Source organism: Lactuca virosa, chromosome 4, assembly GCF_052849685.1.
Source record: "Lactuca virosa cultivar CGN04683 chromosome 4, Lactuca_virosa_CGN04683_v6, whole genome shotgun sequence".
Lineage (NCBI taxonomy): Eukaryota > Viridiplantae > Streptophyta > Magnoliopsida > Asterales > Asteraceae > Lactuca > Lactuca virosa.
The window spans coordinates 202,204,558-202,226,084 of NC_136429.1; the positions used below are offsets into that span (position 1 = coordinate 202,204,558).

The window sequence follows — 21,527 nt, forward strand, 5'->3', positions numbered from 1 at the left end:
ATACTTCTCCTTAGTCATCTAAATGCACTAAGGTATCCTTAGAGGATCAATTGAGACATGGTTCCATAATCATAAGGATGATCATAAAACATGATACTAAAGTACTCTCCTTTCCTTTCAGATTGGAGAAACTTTCATCTTTCTGCCTAATTGATTCTTCTTATTCGTTCTGCTATACATTGAAACTTTTCAAGGTATTAGAATTACACTTAAACTTGTAAGCATAACCATATTTACTAAACCATTAGTAAATCATGACGAATAGCCTTTATCATCCTTTGTGGTGGACCTGACCAGTATACATCAATGTGTACTAGATCCTTTCATCTTCCACTTGACTTACATACATATGTAAACAAGAAATTAGTCTTAATTTCCCAAGTACCAAGATTTTCATACATCATATGATTCCAGGTTTCTATCCAATTGAAACTTGGGCGATGAGAATCTTTCCTTACTTAGAAAATTACGACACTACCAGAATTGATAAAACTAAGAATCAAAACCATTTTCATTATTGCTATTAATAAAAACATATAAACAACAATTTTTTTCACAAATTCCATTGCAAGGAAATATAAAACAAGACAAAAACAATTTTTTTCTTTAGTTATAAAATATGCGGATAAACTTGTCCTTACAATGAAAATACAAATGAAAAATATGTTGTTATCAATTCCTAAACAATCTATCATAACTCCTAAGCAGCAGCTCAAAAAATCTAATCATCGAACCATGCGATTGAAATCCATCTCTTCGTGATCAGAATAAACTTACTCTTCTTTCAAGCTTCCTTTCTCTTCTTTGATCCTACAAAACATCAAAATGCAATTATTAGATCTCTCAGGTAGTCAGGGCAGCTTCACAACTAATGCCCCTTCTCTTGGCAATAGAAACAAACAGACTCTCATGGAGTGGTACATGGGACAATCACAGACTTAGCCTTTCTCTTTACCATGTGGTCAAACGGTTTGACCTTGGCCAATCCCTTTGCATTAAGAAGAGAAAGCTTTTCTGGACTTCCAATGTTTCTATTGTCAATGTCCATAGAGGTGTGGGAAGTAGATCTTCCAATCAAATTTGCTTTACCAGTGCGCCAAATCATTGTCGATTCAACATCAATAAGCAAATAAGTAAGATCGATAAGGGTCACGTCGTGGTCTGTCATGTAGTAGTCTTTAACAAACTCATTATATGAATTAGGAAGCGAATGAAGAACCAAGTCAACAACCAGCTTCCTTGGGAACATGACACCCAACATTCCCAGCCTGTCAATATGCAGCTTTATGTCCAAGATGTGAGCACATACAAACTTTCCATCTTCATGTTTGCTTGCCAATAGGGCCTGAGTGACCTTGAACTTTTCAAGTCGACGAACATGTGGGTCAGGGAGAATAATTGGAGGAGGTGGAGGAAGAGAAGTTCCACTACAACACGAAGAAGGGATTAATCTTTCACCTCGATCGTCTTGTGGAATATCATCTTTATAAGGAAAGCTTTTTCCAAAAGGATAAGGTAGACCATAGTTGTCAGAAGTAGACATCTACAAAAGGAGGAATTCAAGATAATTGATTTAAGTCCTTAATATAACACTCAAATAAAATATTAAGGCTAGGACCCATCACAATATTCTACAATTCGGAAGAGGGATGCCATAATCCAATTATAAAATATTTGAAGGTAGGTAAATGACGATTTACCAATTTCCACCATGAAAAACGAAAATGAATATTAGGTTTTAAATGAATTGAAATTCCTAGATTCTTCTGAGATTCATTTAACTTTTCAATGCATGTTTAAACTCGATTATGCCCTTCAAGTTTGTGACTGGGATACCGAGGATCACAAACAATGTGTGAATAACCATGCAAATTAGCTTGGTACTCTCGATGTCATTAATCACCTAATCAATGTGCCGGTTAACCACACACGCTCCATTGATCAATGATAATTTACGAGAAACCCATTTCCATCCTTCATTAGTCCACATTAGTGTGCCGGTTAACCACGCATGCTCCACTAACTGACCAATAAGGTGCAATGTGCAATTTCATGGGTTAGCATCAAATTCACATTTTTCCTAAAGTAACTAAGATTGAGAATTTATAAAAGGTTTAGTTACTTTATATTTCATTATACTTTTAATGAGGATTTAAATGTCCTGTCAAAACCGTTCGACTAACTACCCTCCACTGGTGAAGGGTGCGATGGGTAAGAATGGATACCCAATGGCGGTCATTTTACACGCCGCTTTCTTAAAAACCCCTTATACATATATAATATATTAAACTTTTAATTTTATATAGTATAAGGGTGTATTTTATACATTTAAAATACTAGGTGGTTTAATCTATTAATTAAACTAGACCTTTAATTTAATTAAACTCAAACCATATAATTATGGATTTATTAATATTCTTTTAATTAATCTTTTAATTAATTATCAACAAAGCCATAATTAAACTTTTAAGTCTAAATTTAAGTTATGAAGCCAAAAGGTTTAGAATTTAATATTTCGCAATTAAAACTTTTAATTAAATTTTAAATTCCAAAACTTGAGGGAAAGCTTTGAAACTCTTCAAAACCTTTTAGATTCCTAAACTTGATGGCAAGTTTTGTAACCTTTCAAGACTCTTGAATTCCATAACTTAAGGAGTTAATTTGTTTCATGAATGAGAATTTCAAGTGCCATAACTTGAGGATAGGTTATGAAACTGTTCAAGAAACATTTAGATCAAACTTTAAACTAATAAAATAATCATATCATTTTATCTTTTACGAAATTGGTCTAATTCAACTCTTGTAGCAAAATGATTCAGATTTTACAAATAATTAGTTTTTCACAAAATCAAGTAATTATCTTAAAATTTGGAAATCATCATGTTATTGGATGGGGTTAATCGTTACTATATCAACAAAATCAAATTTTATGAACCAAAGCAGTGTAATGATCCTATTCCAAAACAGGACAAAAAACCCGAAAAACTGCAAACAGACTGTCTGACTCGTCGAGCCAACTTATGGACTCGTCGAGTTCACTATGAACTCGTCGAGTTCATGTATGGACTCGTCGAGTCCTTCTGTCAGAGTGCAATTTTCGACTTGCATCAACTTTAAACAATTAACCATGCATCAATATAACAGAAAACAACCCATAGCTCTGATACCACTGTTGGGTTTTATGTACTATAACACTCCTATGGTGCACATAGAACCCTAATGCGTTGGATCTAAGTTTTCTCTAGTTATACATGCAAAAAAATATCCAAATCATGAAACCTATAACTAGCATACAACTTGATATTTGAAACACAAAAATAAGTTAGACAATTACATCTTTGTTGTAGCTTGTAGAGTTTTGGCCTTTCAAGATCTTAGCACCCCAAGTGTGATGCCTCAAACAAGTCACAAATACCATGAACAAGTGGAGGATAATGAAAGAGAGGCTAGGAGCACAAAAAAATGGCTAGGTTTACACCTTGGAGTACTAGTGGCCGATTTTGCATGCTTAGGGACCCTATTTATAGTATGGAATCTTTAGGGTTTAAACTTGTAAACCTTAATTCACTTGGGATTTTAATCCATTAACTCATTAGCCTTATGGACTAACTCTTCATGGAATCTCACAAAGGTTTAGTCCATTTCTAATTAACATGGATCATTAACCCACACTATAAATATAACTGATTTACATAATCAGTCCCTGCATATTTAATTAGTCTCTTTTGATCACTAAAACTCCAAATTAATTCTTGACCAATACTAATTAAATAATATGTTTTCACAATTAATATATTATACTTATAATATATATTAATAAATCACAAATAACCTCTTTCTCAAATATCCATCTTGTCAAATTTTCCTGGTGAAGGCAACCCGAAATGGACCATGCTGCTCTCGGGTCAAGTACATACCAATTATAGTTATGGGCTTAGACACCTAATCCAAAATTTTTGTGACTTAATTGAGGCATCACATTTGAGGTGCTAAGCTCTTGTAAGGCCAAGTTCTACAAGATACAACATAGAGGTAATCATCCAACTTGTTTTATGTTTCAATTATCAAAGTTGTATGCTAGTTAGGCTTCATGCTTTGGAAAAATGAAATTGCATGTATAATTAGAGAAAACTTAGATCCAAAGCATTAGGGTTGTATGTGCACCAAAGGGATGTTATAGTGCTTAAAACCCAACAATGACCCCGAGTTTCCTCTCGTGTAGTTGCCCTTGTTTAAAGTCGATGGCTCGACATGGACCCCAATGATTGGTCAATCTTGGTACTTTGGATCTGCGACTTCCTCCACTTCCTCCACTTCCTCGTTCTTGACTTCAAATCCTTCATAATAAGGCTTTGAGGATGCATGTTTACCTTAAAATTTTTCCCGGTTTTCTCACTTGTGATTTCTATTGCACCATGCTCAAAAACATTAGTGACAACAAATGGTCCCACACAATGGGTCCTTAATTTAACAGGAATCAATTTGAAAAGAGAGTGGTAAAGCAATACCTTTTGACCTTTTTCAAATACCTTGCGAGAAATCATCTTGTCATGGTATACTTTTTTCTTTTCTTTGTAAAGAACTTCATGCTCATAAGCTTCATTGGTGATATCCTCAAGCTCTTGTATGTCAAGCTTTCTGTTCTTTCCCGATTCATCTATGTCCATATTGAATTTCTTGCCTGCCCAATAAGCCCTATGTTCCAACTTCATGGGTAATCAAAATGGATTCCCAAAAACAATACAGTATAGAGACATTCCAATTGGAGTCTTGAATGCAGTGTCGTATGCCCACAAAGCATGTCGAGATGGGTAATCCAATCTTTGCTTGTTGTATTAACAGTTTTCTCCAAAATACCATTGACTTACCGATTGCTCACTTCGGCTTGTATATTCGTTTTTCGATGGTATGCTGTGGAGACTTTATGTGTAACACCATACTTCTTCAACACACTTCCAAGCGTACAATTGCAAAAATGCGAACCACGGTCACTGATTAAGGCTTTTGGAACTCCAAATCTAGAAAAGATGTTAGCCTTCACTAAATCTATCACAACTTTTGAATCGTTAATACGGGTGGCTTTAACTTCCACCCACTTAGAGACATAATCCACAACCAAAATAATGTAAGTAAAAACCAAAGATGATGGGAAAGGACCCATGAACTCAATACCCCAAACATCGGAAATTTCACAAACTAAAATGGGGTTAAGGGGAATTTGATTCTTTGAGCTTAAAGAACCCATCTTTTGACATTTATCACAACTTGCACAAAAAACATAAGTGTCATGGAAGATACTTGGATAATAAAATCCACTCTCTAAGATTTTTCTTGTAGTTCTTTGAGGACCAAAATACCCTGGACAAGCCTAAGAGTGACAAAATGCTAAGATAGAAGATACCTCATGTTGTTCAACACATCGTCTGATCATTTGGTCAGCACAATATCTCCATAAGTATGGCTCATGGCATACACACCTCTTCGATTTTTTCTTGATTTTTTCTTTTTTCCATCGAGTCAAATCTGGTGGAAATTGATTTGTGACGATGTAGTTCATAATATCGGCATACCTCATGCCAAATTTTGCTGAAAACAAATTTTCATCCGGAAATATGTCATGGATGGAGTTGGGTCATTGGGAGAGATAATCCTACTAAGATGATCAGTCACAAGGTTTTCTTTTCCTCTCTTGTCCCTGATTTCAATGTCAAAATCTTGTAAGAGAAAAATCTATCGGATGAGTCTAGGCTTCGAATCCTTGTTTGCAAGTAGGTACCTTGAGCTGCATGATCATAATAAACAATCACATTAGAACCTAACAAATATTGACATAATTTATCTATAGCAAAGCTAATAGATAAAAATTCTTTCTCAGTTGCCGAGCAATTGGCTTGTGCACTATCAAGTGTCTTTGAGGCATAATAAATGACATAAGGAACTAGATATTTTCTTTGCCCCAGCACTGCACCAACCACATGATTGCTAGCATCACACATGATTTCAAATGGCAAACTCCAATCTGGTGATTGAAGTATTGGTGCTAAAATCCTTGATGAATCTTCTATAAAAACTTGCATGGCCAAGAAACGAGCATACCTCACGAACACAAGTGGGATAAGGTAAAGACTTAATGATATCAATTTTTGCTTTGTCCACCTCTAGACACTTAGAAGACACAACATGACCAAGTATGAGACCTTTATCAACCATAAAATGACACTTTTCATAATTCAAAACAAGGTTGGTCTCAATACATCTTTGCAAAATCTTCTTTAAATTATCCAAACATTCATTGGAAGAATTACCCTAAACAGTGAAGTCATCCATAAACTCTTCAATGATTTCCTCAACATACTCCGAAAAGATACTTACCATGTACCTTTAAAAAGTGGCTGGAGCATTGCAAAGTCCAAAAGGCATTCGCCTATGTGCAAATGTTCCGAAGGGACATGTGAAGGTAGTCGTTTCTTTATCCTCGGGTGCTACGAGTATTTGGTGAAAACTGGAATACCCATCCAAGCAACACTAGTGTGATTTTCCCACTAACCTTTCCAACATTGATCGATAAAAAGAAGTGGGAAATTATCATTTCGGGTCGAGGCATTGAGTCTTCTATAGTCTATGCAAACTCTCCACGCATTTTGCACATGGGTGGGGATTAATTCACATTGATCATTCTTTGTAACGGTAATATCTGTCTTCTTTGGTACAACTTGGACCGGGCTTACCCACTTGCTATCCGATATAGGATAGGTCATTCCCGCATTCAACAACTTCATAATTTCTTTCTTCACAACCTCCATCATTGGAAGGTTCAAACGCATTTGACCTTCTCGGGAAGGCTTGTAGTCTTCTTCCATAAGGATCTTATACATGAAAAGTGAAGGACTTAGCCCTTTTATGTCGCCTATAGTCCACCCAATAGCTTCCTTATATTCCTTAAAAGTGGAGACAAGCTCTTATTCTTCCTTGGTTGTCCATTTGGTGGAAATTATCACGGGTAAAGTCACTTTCTAAGATAAGCATACTTGAGATGCTCCAGTAAAGTCTTCAGATCCAATTTGGGTGCCTACACAATAAAAAGAACAAGTTTTTCATTAGGCATAGATAATTTCATCTTTGGAACATCAAACCTCATTTTCTTATTTTGATCCATGCAAGATACATCTTCCATAATTTCTTCATAAATCTTGAACTTTTTGGAAAGTTTCTCCACTCCATCTTTTAAAGATTCATGTCTAGAACTAAGGCTAAAACATCGATATTAGATAAATCAAAACACTCTTCAGTTAATGGTTCAATGGCATCCACAAAGTTCAAATATGAACCATCACTTGGATATCACATGGCATCATAAATATGAAAATTAATCACCTCACCATCAAACTTCACGGACAATGTACAATCACAAACATCAATTTTTGTCTGGGCTATTTTCTGAAAGGGCCTTCCTAGAAGGATTGACCTCAAATTTGGTGATTCATCATCGTCCATGTCAAGAACATAAAAATCTACTAGAAATACTAGTTCATTCACTTGAACTAACATATCCTCTAGTACACCTTTTAGATGTACTAAAGATCGATCAGCCAATTGAATGATCACCATGGTCTTGTTTAATAAGCCAATATTTAATGTTTTGAAAATAGAATAAGGAAAAATATTGATAGAAGCTCCAAGGTCTAGCATAGCTCGTAGAACATGAAGATTACCAAACTTGTAAGGAACCGTGAAGACACTCGGATCCTTACATTTTCGTGGTAATCTTTTCTGTAACACCATAGAAAATTCTCACTTATTTTGACAGTTTCATTCCCTTTTAACTTTCTCTTAGATGTGCATATTTTGTTAAGGAATTTATCATACCTAGGAACTTGTTTAATGACATCAATGAGAGGAATATTTACCTGAAATTTTCTTTACATCTCCATGATTTCATTATCTTCTCTCTCTCTTTCTCTCTCTCTCTCTCTCTCTCTCGCTTTGATTTATTCAATCTTGTAGGAGAAAGAGGTGGAGTAACTTTCACTTCAACGGGTATTGGCTTTGACGATGCTTTTGACTTCTCATATTCTTTCTCTAACTCGATCTCTTCATCTTCTTCAACCATCTTGGAACCTTCATATTCGTTTCTACTCCTCAAAGTTATGACACATGCACTATGCTTTGTATTTTTCTCAGTTTGTGTGGGTAGTTTGCCTTGTGACTCAAATTTACTCACAAAAGTGGCGAGTTGAGTCATTTTTTGATCCAAAGTTTTGATACTCTCCTTGGTTTCATTTTGAAATGATTGAGTGCTTGTGGCTAAACTCTCGACAATCTCTTCCAAATACATTCCTGAACCGCTTGAACTACTTCCTTGTTGCATGTTTTGAGGTTGGAATTAAGATTGATGAGGAGGTTGATTGGGTAAGTAATTTGGTTGGTGATGCATTTGGTTTTGAGATTGAGGTCTAGGTTGATAAGGTGGTGGCCTTGGCTAAAAACTAGCATTGGTTTGGTGCTAATTTGGATTGGTTCTTGGTGAGAAATTGCCTTGCTGTTGACTGGAAAATCCCATGGCTTGAACTTTTTCCATGTCTTCTTGTAACATAGGACACATATCAGTGGGGTATCCTACTTGGGTACAAATACCGCAAGGTCTAACTTCCGCTTGCACACTCTTATCTTTAGCAAGCCTCATCACAAATTTGGTCAACTTGGAAAGTTGACTCTCAATGTTTGGTGTGGAAATTTATTTCACTCTTCTTGGTGTGTCAGTGTACCATTCTTCTTCTTGAGTTGTATGTTTGGATTCTTCAGCCATATACTTGATAAGAACTCTGATTTCTGTAGGAGTCTTATCCGCTATTGATCCACCACTAGATGCATTGAGCAATCTTCTATCCCAAGATGACATCCCTTCACAAAAATACTGCAATAACTGATACTCTGAAATCCCATGTTTTGGACATCTTGAACATAATTTCTTGAGCTGTTCCTAGTAAGTGTCAAAGGCTTCTGTTTTTTGTTGCTTGATACCAATGATTTACCTGCATAAAGCCGAAGCTCTCACACTTGGAAAATACTTGTCCAAAAACATCCGTGCAAGTTCATTCCATGTTGTGACTGACCCCGGTGGTAAGTCACCACTCCTTGGATGAATCTTGTAAAGCAAAGGGGAATTCCTTTAACTTAATTTGGTCTTCATTGACTTCTTGTGGCTTCATCCCCACACAAACAACATGAAATTCCTTTAGGAATTTGTGTGGGTCTTCATTCTCAATACCGGAGAATGAAGGCAACAAGTGAATGAGTCCGAATTTAAGTTCAAAGTTTATTGTTGCAGGATAATTGATGCACAAAGGTTGTTAGGTAACATCTGGGGTGGCCCATTGTTTAAAGGCTTGTTTAGGAGGTGGATCTGGAGGATCGTGATTGCTTCCACGGTTGTCTCCCATGGTAGGAGTAGGGATGAAAGTTTCAAGCTCGGGTGAAGGTGAACATGGAGTGGAATTTTTGGATGTTGGTGAAGATGTGGTTGAAAGATTTGATGAAGAACTTCCATATTGTTGTTTCTTTAGAAGTCTAGCTTGTTCTGTCTTTTCTTCACGTATTTATCTATCTCCAAATAAACTAGTAAAGGTGTACCTGTGCGAAAAGATCTTGGCATAAATAGTTAGTACTACCGTATCCTCGGCAACGGTGCCAATAAGTTTGGATGTCAAACCAACAAATGAAGGGATATAATAATAACAATTAAACATAAATCACTGCTACCATATACTATGTGATAATATAGAGCAAGCAGGGTCAGTCCATAGGGATACGAGATTTAATGTTTAGCTCTATATACACATTTACATATAATCATTTTATACAATGGGGATTTTGTTTGTAAAATTCAATTTCAATAATAAACAAATTAAAAACTAGAATTCAAGATTTAAAAAACATTTCCGATTCTGATTCCTTTTCGTGTATCGTGTTGAAGGATGTAGTATGACTTCAATTCATGTTCATTATAGGTTGTTAATCAAGATATCAATAAGCTCTAATATCTAAGTTAACAAAATTATTTTACTCAAAATATGATCTTTAAGTAAAACTTCATCTTGTTGATTCAACACAAACAAGCTCTTGAATTAAATCACTAGAAGACTTTGAGTTCATGTAACAATTACCAACAATGTTCAATACTCTTCATATGATTGAGAATGTAAAAACATCTAATCTTTGATTACACTAATTTTGATCTATTTGATATCAATTAAGTGCTTGTTAGCAACATCAGATCATAAAACATATACAAATTTTACAATTTGATTAACTAGAATAATAAGAACCCTAATTCCATTGATCAAGTGAAATTGAGTAAAAATCAAACATTTTTATGAAGATCAAACCAAAGATTATTAGATAGAAACACGAAATCAAGTGCAAATCAGAATCTAGACAACAAACACATAAGAATTTAGAACCATAAATGATAGAAAAGTAAGCCACACATGGCTAAATCAAAGCATAAATTCAATAAGTTTTGATCTTCAAACAAACTTACAAATTCGAAATCTAAGTGTTTCCAAAGTGCTAAGTAGTTATGGTCGAAGTCCCCTTGAATAATCCGAAAAAACTCTCTTTAATCGGAAGTTCTAAGTCAAAAAACCGTCAGACCTCGATACACGGCCCGTGTATCGTAAGCCTTGCCAGTACATGGCCGTGTAATGGTACTGATTTGTTGAAAAGCTTCCAAAGCACGCTCGCGCAAAGTATGCCTTGGCAAAGCGCCGACCGTGTAATAAACTACAAAATGGCCAATTTTCGATTTTCCAATTTCTTCAATTTAGCTTCGAACATCCTAAGCATACTCCAATCTTTAAATCATCCTGAAACATCCACAAAAAATGGTGACAATAGATACATCCTCAATAATGTCCGAATATGAAAAATGCGTGTAAAATTATACTAAAATGCAATGCAATGTTATATATAAACATGAGATAAACATGTGAAAAGATGCAATTTATGCACCTAACAATCACCTCAGTCGTGGAACTCCCAGATAAGAACCCAAGTTGGTTTTCTGAAATTGTTGTGATGCTACACAACTTATTCTCCAATACTCTCTCATACAGTTTCATGATAATTTTTGTAGTCTTCATGAATATATGTAGAAAAATTATATATGCTTACAGGAAATTGAAGTTTATTTGTATGCGAAAAGAAAATTATTTATTGAAAAGTTATTCTATAAAATAACAATAACTAGAAAATGGGCATATGCTTCGCATGGGTCATGAGTTTTCCATGTAGAATTCCAAGAAGATACAATAACATCCATATGTTGGACCTATTCAATTAATCTAATAAAGAATAACATCTAAATTGTAAGAAACCACAACCTCCTATCATATATATGTTCATTGAAATAGCAATAAAAAAGTAGCTGAAATCATATTCATATTTCTTGTATAAGCTCTATAACATACTGTGAAAATAAAGTGACAGAAGCAAAAATAAGGTTATGAAGAAAGTGAAACAAAAGTTAGAATATATTTGTAGTATGAAGTGAAAGACATACAACAATAACTCCAATCACTTTCATAAGGAAGGGTCCAACTGATGGGTTTTATAGGTTATTACAAACATGTACTTACGGAAAATCATTTAACAATTAAATGGAACATGCAACCTATAAAGATCTACGTCATCACAATTTGAAGGCAACATACTATGAATAAAAAAATGTAACATGAACCCTAATGTAATCGAAAATACCAAGTTAGGGTTACATACCTTTGATTTGTTGTAGTAAACAAATCACTTCAATTCCTTGTAGTTGTTGGTATAGTAAAACTTAGCACCAAAAGTATGATGTCTCTAATGGCTCATACCTATCCCTGGAACTAGATGACAAGAGAGGATAGAGGAAGAGTAAGGAGAAAATCATATTTTTCTTGGGAATAATGCATGTCGAAAATCAAAGGGTTACAACTCCTTATATAGCTGCTAAAAAACCCTAGAAACCCTAAATTTAAACATATAAAAATATATTTCAAATCTAGTAATTATCTAGTTTCCTAATATCAAATAGAGGCTTCCAGAAACCCTAAAGTAGGTTACCAAAACCGTCTATACGATGATAGGTTCCGGATCCTCTTATTTGTTCAAATATTGAACAATTACAACTTTACCCGTGCACCTTTAATTAATTATAATTAATTATGGATTAATTCTAATTAATAATTAATTAATTATTATTGATTTCATATTAAATTATTAATCATATAAATTAACAATCAATTAGATAACTATTAATCTCATATTAATTTATTAATCACATAATAAATTAACAAATCAACTATCTATTTCCAGTTAACATATTAACAAATTATTTGTTATAATTTACTAATCATATAATAATCTAATAAATTTTCATCTCTCTACAAATGTAATTCTAACCAAGTTCTAGTTACGAGGGTAACCCAAAAAAGACTTTGCTTTTAATTACAAGAATATACCAATTCAGTTATGAGCTTAGACACCTTAATCCAACAGTCTCCCACTTAGATAAGTCTATAACTACAAGTGCAAGTATAACCTTGAACCAAACAGCAAAGAGTGCTTTCCAAAGCCACTGCTGAACTTTGATTCAAATTAAATGTTGGCTCTAAGATAAGTGATCAACTATTCCTTCGTTTTACAAGATATCGTATGAACAAAGACATGGATTAAATGATAAACCCCATGTTTATTTGTTTGTTTCGATTTTATGATCAAATTCAGACTACAAAATCTAACACAACAATTTAGTCTGGACCAAAAAGTTCAAGTCAAATCACCGAGGGGACTAAAGATATCACTTTTCTTGTTAGGGAAAAATGAATGAATAATCTTTTACTATATAATCATACATTTTACTCACCAAATCATGCCCAAAAATACACTTTATAACACCCAGTTACGAGATGCGTTGGGGTAAACCAATGTACAATTGATTTGCAAAATATGATTTATGTGTCTTTGTTCGAAGAATAAAATATATTCTCGTCTTAGAATTACTTATGATTGAATCCATGAAGTAATCTCTAAGCATGGGTTTATCCGATACTTAAAATTTTCATTTTCCAAGTACTCATGAATATTGCGGCAATCTGTATGCAATGCCCAATCCCTATGGACAATCCCAAATAATTCATGACAGTCTTAATTCGCTACTTAATTCCAAAAGTATGAACAACTATTGATTTTTTTGGAATAATATTGAAATTACTCAGGGAAGTAAAAATGCAAAGTGAAACACAATAATAAGCTAATTAACTATGGTATCATAAATATTGAATATAAATAAATCGCTATTATCTAATCACCATATTGAATATAAATAAATCCCTATTAACTATGGGTTATCAAAGCCAAACTTAAAGGAATAGATGAATTCAAGAAGGGAAAATTTCCAGCTGTATAACAGTACGTCTGTCATTATGTGATTCAATGCTTATCAGGAAGAACTGGTGGAACAGACATCATGCCGAAACAACTGTTGGATATTGTCTGGAGTATCTTCACCGGCGAGGCTTTTGATTATGGAACCATCCTCTGGGATGATGTCATTCAGTACATTGGCAAAAAATATCCCAAGGAAGGACTCACTGAACTAACTTCTGCAAGGTTCTGGTCACTCTGCTTGGTGGACCTTCATAAAGATGCCGAAATCAGTCTAGGAAATGAACTCAACTGCTTTTCATGTCGAGATCTCAAGAGGTATTCTCTTCCTAAATACCAATCTATTTTCAGTCCCATTCGACAGTTGCCAATACACATCGTGGACATTACTGCGCAAATTGACCATGCGGTCACTGATCATATCAAGGCTACGAATGATAGAGCGTCATATCGTTCTACCCCGCCTAGCCCCATAACACAGACCACTGGTCTAGTCCCAGAGCCCAAATCAAAGAAGGTCCAGTTAATATCCAAAAGAATGACTCCGACGAAGACTGTATCCAAAGGAGTCGGATCCTCCAATAAAAGAAAGATTGTCACTGAAAACCCCATAGTGACCGAAGACCCTGTGATGACTAAAGACCAAATCCAAATCGAAGAGCTCTTGAATGTCCTTGAAGAAGAAGCCGAGGCAACATATATGTCTGAGGATTTGTTCTGAAAGAAGATGCCAAAAGCATCCGACATTAGATACCAGAGACTCTCAAAAGTATGAAGTAGTTCTTCGATTCAATGTTGAATCACCTGCTCGAACCCCATCCTTCCACTCCGCTATAGCAAGTGTAACGGTTTAGATCATGATCACGGAAACAAGGCCCAATCCGGATTCACTTTGAATCCTAATGTTGATAAAACTCCTAAGGTATCATGCAGAACTCATTTTCACATTTTTACTCCCAAGGAGCTACACTTCATCTTTCATTCATTAACACATACACTGCAAACACCTCATACACTCCATCGATATTACAACCAAGCGGCATAGCCATGATTAGAACCAATATCCAAGGATCCATGAACCCGGGGGACACCTCGATGGTGACTGAAACTAACCTCATTGCAGATGATAAGCGACCAATTACCAGCCCTCCACGGACTCCAAAAAAAGATGATTTGTAGCTATCAAAAAGGCTAATAGAGTAAAGAAGGAAAGGAAAACAATGCAACAACGAAAGAAGGAAGAGTAGCATATTTGGCCGATTGGATCATTAATTTGAAGACCATCCATGATTTTCAGACTGCCCAAAAATGGATTGATGATATACAAGAAACAATACAAAAGGAGGAAGTTCAATGAAGAGGAGGAAGTTTAGAAACAAGGTCAATTTGAGGACTTTGATATTTTTTTGAATATGAAGAATGTAGTGGATCTCGGTACTCCACTTCCAAACCGAAGCAAAAGAAGAAGAAGAAGGCTGTAGTCTCACGGACAGAATTGATGAATCTCAAAAACCAGATCAATCAAATTCTCACTATTGTGTCTTCTCAACAACCACCGCAGACTCCTTCCATTCAAACTCTTCAGTATTTCGAAGAGAGGCTCCATGAAATTCAAGGAAAATAAAAACTCACTTATAACATGATCTTGTTACGAATTAAGATAGGGATCAGACAACTTGATCAGCAAAGACAAGCCGATCACAAAGAGTTTATCAAAAAGGCTTAAGACATTATTTCTAACAACAAGGAGAAAAAGGATCAATTGATCAAGATGAACAATGAATGAGAGGCGAAATCAGAATTCATGATCGACAAGACACACAAGGCACACGAAGTTGGTTACTCTGAACTTCAAGAAACCATCCGCAGTCTCTGTCGATTAGTCTCTACCAACAAAAGAGTTGATGAAATTCTCACAATCTCAAAATACATCTATAATTATCTCATCCATCCTCAAATGCCAACCAACAATGACCTCAATGGCCAAATTTTGATTCAATTTGGTAAAACCTTCGAAAAGCTAAATGAGCTGAAGGCATTGTTTGAGGAGAAGGGTAGTCCTTCTTCCTCAAAAGGAGGAAACTATATGGAATTTGAAGTAGATGAAAGCTCAAGCTCCTCCTCGGACTCTGACAGACTGAAGTCTTCCCCTCTGAGGAAAATATATAAAGCTAAATGCAGTGCATTCTCGTCCACGATCTCCTCCCAAGAACAAAACTCCAACTCCTATATCCTCTCCAAAGCAGTCTTCTCCCATCCAAGAAAAGAAACTGGATCCCTCTATGTCTGATGATAACTCCTTCGATTCCCCAAAGACAAGGCAAAAGAAAGCGGACTGGAGAGCAACCAAGCTAGTTGAGTATATTTTCTAAACTCAAGGTTTTGAAATGAGAATGGATGAATCTCTTATGAATTCTTAGGTTAATATGATGTGTAGACTCTTGGAATTTGACTATGTCACTCATCTTACCCACTCTAAGTCCTCTGGAGCCTATTGGGATATTTCTCTCTTACCCAATGTTATATACTACTTAGTGTTTAAGCTGTTTGATCAAAATATACCTGATGAGAAGAGGCTACACATGGAGTTTGAAAAATTAAACTTGTTTCATAACAATAATGGAAAATCAATTCGGAAAATCTGGACGTGTGACATACCTGATGTTGTGACAACATATAAGCCAAGTTCTTTCAAAGGAAAATGCACTATCAATACACTCTTTCATGCTACATCAAGGAATACCATAGAACTCAAGCATACTTCATCTACATGAATCCTAAAGAAGTCTTTCTGATTGCAAGGGTCTTCCAGCTCAAAACGCTAAAACATACGAAGATAGAAGATGCATATATTAGGGTTACTGATTTCCTAAGAGCTTATGTATGTGATTTCGGAAAAATCGATACTGAAATCAATTCTTCCCATGCAGAAAAGATGAACTTCCCTCCATTTGAACACCCCAATTACATTACCAAAGGGATTCATGTTTTGAACCTTGAAGCAACAACCTTTCTAGAACTTGGCATTGTATTCAAACTCTCCAGAGATAGTGAAAAGTTCTTTCCACCAGCCACTGCATTTCATCGACATTTTCCCAAACAACTTGATGGAACTCTCTCCATGGCTCAGAATACTAAAAAAAATCTAAAGAGGTGAAGTATGAAATCGCCAGGAGGATCAAACAGATTAAAGATAAGGTATATCAGTCCAAGCGTGGAAAGCATGGCAACCTTACTTTGAAGTGTTTTATTATTTATCAAGTAACGAATTCTACTATATATAGATGACCATGTTGATCGATCTTAGCAACACTTCTCAGACTTTCTTTGTATTACTCTTTTATTGAATAAAAGTCTTCATTATCTTCACTATTTTTTACTTATGTTGTTCATCATTTACTAACTTGTGTTTGAATGCAAACCTTGTTACGATTCAACTAAGTATTTCTATTTACTTATAATTACTGATTAATCTTGTTGTTATACTCTTCCTTATTATTCTGCAAATTTAATATTGTTGAGCTTTCTGAAAGATCCATTGAGATTAACTTACATTTCTGCAAATCAATCTTAAAGTTTTTTCTCTCAACAACTTTGGTAGTAATCCTTGAATGTTTGATTAATCTAGATGAATTTCATGAACTTGTTCGTGAGTCTTTATGAAAGTGTTTTGTAGTTTAAGATATTATTGCTATTTATATGTCTTTAGTCATGAGTTTAGATGTTTATGTAGTGATTAGTTTGCTAATTTATTGATTAATTAATGGATCTTCAAATTAGCAAGCAACAAATGGTTCATGTGTAAGTTTTCACTTCACACAACTATAAAAACATTTCCTCCTAAATGGTAGTGAAAGCATTTGACTCCTCTTAGATTTGGTGACCTTTTGGTTCTTAATGCTAGTTAACTTTCACTAATTAATTCCTTATTGGAAATTGTGAGTTTAGGCAAGGAAATATGTTATGAGCTTCTCTATCTATTTTATTAACTAAGAAAAGTCTATGTATTCTCAAGCTTCTTGGATTGCTATAGCGAAGTTAGAAATTTCTGACAAGTATTGCACCTTGAGTTCTAATGATTTATTGACCAATGTTCAAGTGATGAAACATTATGTCAACCATTCTTCTCTCATTGATTTTACATCAAACCTTTGTATTTGTTGAATTGTTAATTCCAAGTCTTAGTTTAATTTCAATTTATTTAAAAAAACAAAAGATTTAAACCCCCATTTTTGTTTTTATTTTAGTTTCACAAGTATTTGTACAACAAGATTTTCATAGAGTCATAATATGAACCAATCTCTATGGATACGATCCCTTTAACAATATACACTATTCTAGTGTGTAATATTTAGTGTATTTATGTTGTTGGCCTCAAGAATGACCAAATATTTGTATAGAAAACACGGGTTATTACAATTGGTATTAGAGCCATAGTTTAAGTGAATTAGCTTTGGTATGCCCATTCCTAGACATAAATTATGGGAGATGAAAGAGGAACAAAGACTATGACCTATTTTGTGATGAACCATGCTATAAGATTAAGTACACAATTGTATATATGTGTAGATAAAGAAATAAAGAGTATGAGTTTAGTAGATTGACCAACCAACATGGTTTGGGCCTAGTATGTCAAGAAGAAAGAAAGATAGGTTATTTTGTGAAATGACATAAGAATAGGATCGCTACTTAAGGAAATTCCAAGAGTATGTAGAAAAGAATGATAATGTGATTATAATGAAAGAAAAATGTGTTAGAAATAACGTGTTCTAGTAGATGGAGAACTGATAACGTATGTCTCCCAAAAGAAGAAGAGATAGCGAAGATAAGAGAATGGGGGCAAAACAAGATAGAAATAGAAATGTGAAGAAAGAATGGCAATAAATTGGACAGAAAGAGTAGAAAGAAAAAGAGGGTTTGTATACCTAGAGAGAGAGAGAGAGAGAGAGAGAGAGAGAGAAAGAGAGAGAGAGAGATAGATAGAGAGAGAGAGAGAGAGTCTATCTTAGAAAGACCCTCTGGTCAAGGGGTCAAAGAAGTGTACTTATCAATACAAAAGTAGATTTGGAAATGCTTGAGAAAAAGTATCCAAAAATATAAGAAAGTCCGTTGTTAAATGGAAACTATGTGAGACATGGAGAGTACATCTTGCACCATGTCAATGATGCTATAGTGATAGCACATACTAGAGATAGATTAGAAAAGAAAGTAGATAGATGTGTAGATAGAGAGAAATAGGTGCAACAAAGGTCATGGTTATTATTTAAGAGAAAGTAAGAATGTTTCAGTGTTGCCATGTTAGGAACTGAGGAACTTGATAAAACAGGTCAATACTTCTGTGGAAGTAAGAGGTAGAGTTTGTAGAGAAAGAGGAAACCTTGGTGGTATGTTAACAAGATGGAAACAATATGAGGTGTGACTCCTAGGGTGAGAAGGGATAGACTTGTGAGATTGTGTAGATATGTATGGGTATGTAACAGTTACTTGTAAGTAACTTTTAAAGGAAGAAGATAGATTAAGCCTTATATATAACAAGGGATAGTTAGAAGGAGAGTAATAAGTGGCAAAGGGAAATGGGAAAAATAGTGGACTCATGAGAAAATTCTAAGGTTGGGTATAAAGTCACAGGAGAGAATATGATGACCAACTTTCATATAAAAGTGAAAAGTTAGAAACATTGGGAGTGTGTGACTTCTAGATGTAAGAGATGAGTAAGTATATTAAAATACATCTGGTAGATGTATCAATAAAAGAGTAGGTAAGAAGAAGCAAGGAAGTCAAATCAGTTGGCTTACAAGCAATTGAGGACTACAAATGATGAATACCCAAGAAATTTCATGTTGAAAGTTTAGGTTAAGAGAAAGGAGATAGAGTAGTTGAGAATCAGGTGATGAAGTTGTAATATTTAAACTAGATAAGTATGATGTGCATGTAGTGTATGGGCGTTGCAAACACATGGTACATATTATGATTCAATAGAGCCATTAAGTTACCTGAGGATCAAGTGGTTTGAGAAGATAAGTGATATCATTTTAAGATGAAAAAAATACCATGTAAGAAATGAGACTTGTGAATCGGGGAATGGAATGGATAAAGTGGAATCTAGATAAGTATGGTCTGTATGTAGTGTATGGGCGCTACAAAAACATTTCACTTATTGTGGTTCAATGGAACCATTAATCTACCTTACAATAAAGTACTTGGACAAGAAGTGTTAACATGATACTTGGAAGAATGTGTCATGTCTAGTTTGAGACTCAGGGTCTCGAGAATAGAAGAGAGGTAGATGTAAAAGTTGGTGCATGAGCACTAATAGATTGTTGATAAAGAGAGTTGTAGTTAGATACAAAACACTATAATGAAAAGTGAAGTGATTAGACATTCATTAAAAAGGAAATCATACATCATAGTGCATAGTTCCTTAATAATTATTTTCTCTTTAAATTAGTGAAAATATCATTTGTAATCTTTTTTATATAAATAAGATCCAAATATATAAGATAAACTACATTATTTGCCTTCAAATATCCCTTTCTTGAAGTTGGAATATGTGTATTTCATTTCTATAATAAAGATAACAATGACTTAGGTAAGTTTGATTTAAAACAAGTTTAAGTCAAAAGTTTTGCATATTGAACTTGTCATTTAGAGAACATTGATATTTACTTAATAATTCTGTTATGAGATCTAGTTTCATAAATAGAACTTAATCATTTTAGATTATGAATATTATCATTATGAAAAATGATTAAGTAAATAATCAACTTTTATTAATTAACTATGACATGTATTTAGACAGGCTAAATTTAAAACATAAATTGTTCCAAAGCAAATATTGATTTACATTACAAGTATTTTATGTTCTAAGCATAAATAATAAACTAAACTCCGAGAGTGTAGTTCCAACTTGCTTGTGATCAGCTGGTTACTCTTCTATAAATATATGCAAGACATTAACAAATACTATTCTAACATTTAAGTACCAAGTAATTGAGTGTTATTTGAAAAGTATAAGTTTTATCTATTAGTTACCTAAAGTACTAGTCTGTTCTAAGCTTTCTTTTTTAGATCAAGGAGCAGTTCCTTTTCCAGTATCATGTTTATGAAAGATATTGTATGCCCAAGAGTCATTATATAATGATATTGCAAATAACATATGATCCTATAGGGTCACACTAACAACAACTTGATGAAAATATATTATTAATAAGAATTTGATTCTTGACAAATAAATATATATCTTGTAACTAATTGGGAATTATTTATTTCATGTAAATATTAATTTTCAATGTTAAGTATCAAAATATATCATAAGGTATGGTTTATTATGTCATGTATATCTTTTTGGACCAAAAGGGATTTTTCTTATATGGATTTATATGTTTTATAAGTTAAAAAAATTAGAAGGGTTTTGATAGAAAAACTAGCTTCTTCTTTTTATAAAATATTGAAGGAGACAATAAAGGGAAAAGAATGCATGCTTTCATTTATTTAATCATAAAGCCATGTTCTTACACTTGTAGCCTTTTGTTGCTAGATGCATGGTGTATTAAAGCATCAAGACTCAATGGGTAAGGACTTGGATTAAGACGATTAAAAGGCTTGCATGTATTTCTTATTTTACTAGCTAAAAGCCACAAAATTTTGTGCTTTCTATCTCCATATTCTCTTTAGTTTTTGTCCCTTAAAGTGTTAATAACATAAAGATGAAGATGATACTTGAATACTCTCTTTGAAGACAAACTAGTTTCTCTGTCTTAAGAGCTTAAGAGATTCTTTTATTACAAGAAGAATAGTAGCATATTATCAAGTTGAATTATTGTTGGTGTATATCTCTAGAGAACTTCTACCTTGAAGTTTCATGCCCTACTTCATCAACTTTCAATCTCCCATGAGAATCAAAGTCTTCAAAGGAAGTAACACTCTTCTTTCTATAGTTGTTTTTTTTATATTTCTAAGTCTTGCAAAAGATCCTTGGTGGGTTAAAATGGTTTTAGTTTTATTCAACAATTTTAAAGCTTCCGTTTCCGTTTTTACCGTTTGTGAAACCAGATTTTTGAATAAAAACCAAACAATTGGTATCAGAGCCATTTTTTCAAGAT

The 21,527-nt window shown here is 34.1% G+C and overlaps 2 protein-coding genes across 2 annotated transcripts; both read right to left on the reverse strand.

The window, feature by feature from the left end:
* Positions 1-4,232: 4,232 nt before the first annotated feature.
* LOC145105511 (uncharacterized) lies at positions 4,233-4,712 on the reverse strand. Its single transcript, XM_079042602.1, has one exon. It carries the CDS (start codon positions 4,710-4,712, stop codon positions 4,233-4,235), a length of 480 nt encoding a protein of 159 aa, XP_078898728.1.
* A 152-nt stretch (positions 4,713-4,864) lies between these two features.
* Positions 4,865-6,860, reverse strand: LOC145105513 (uncharacterized). The gene is made up of 4 exons (XM_079042603.1): positions 6,548-6,860; positions 5,777-5,815; positions 5,402-5,586; positions 4,865-5,245 (listed from the first exon to the last, which is right to left on the reverse strand). The coding sequence occupies exons 1-4, from the start codon at positions 6,858-6,860 to the stop codon at positions 4,865-4,867; spliced, it is 918 nt and encodes a 305-aa protein (XP_078898729.1).
* Positions 6,861-21,527: the final 14,667 nt, after the last annotated feature.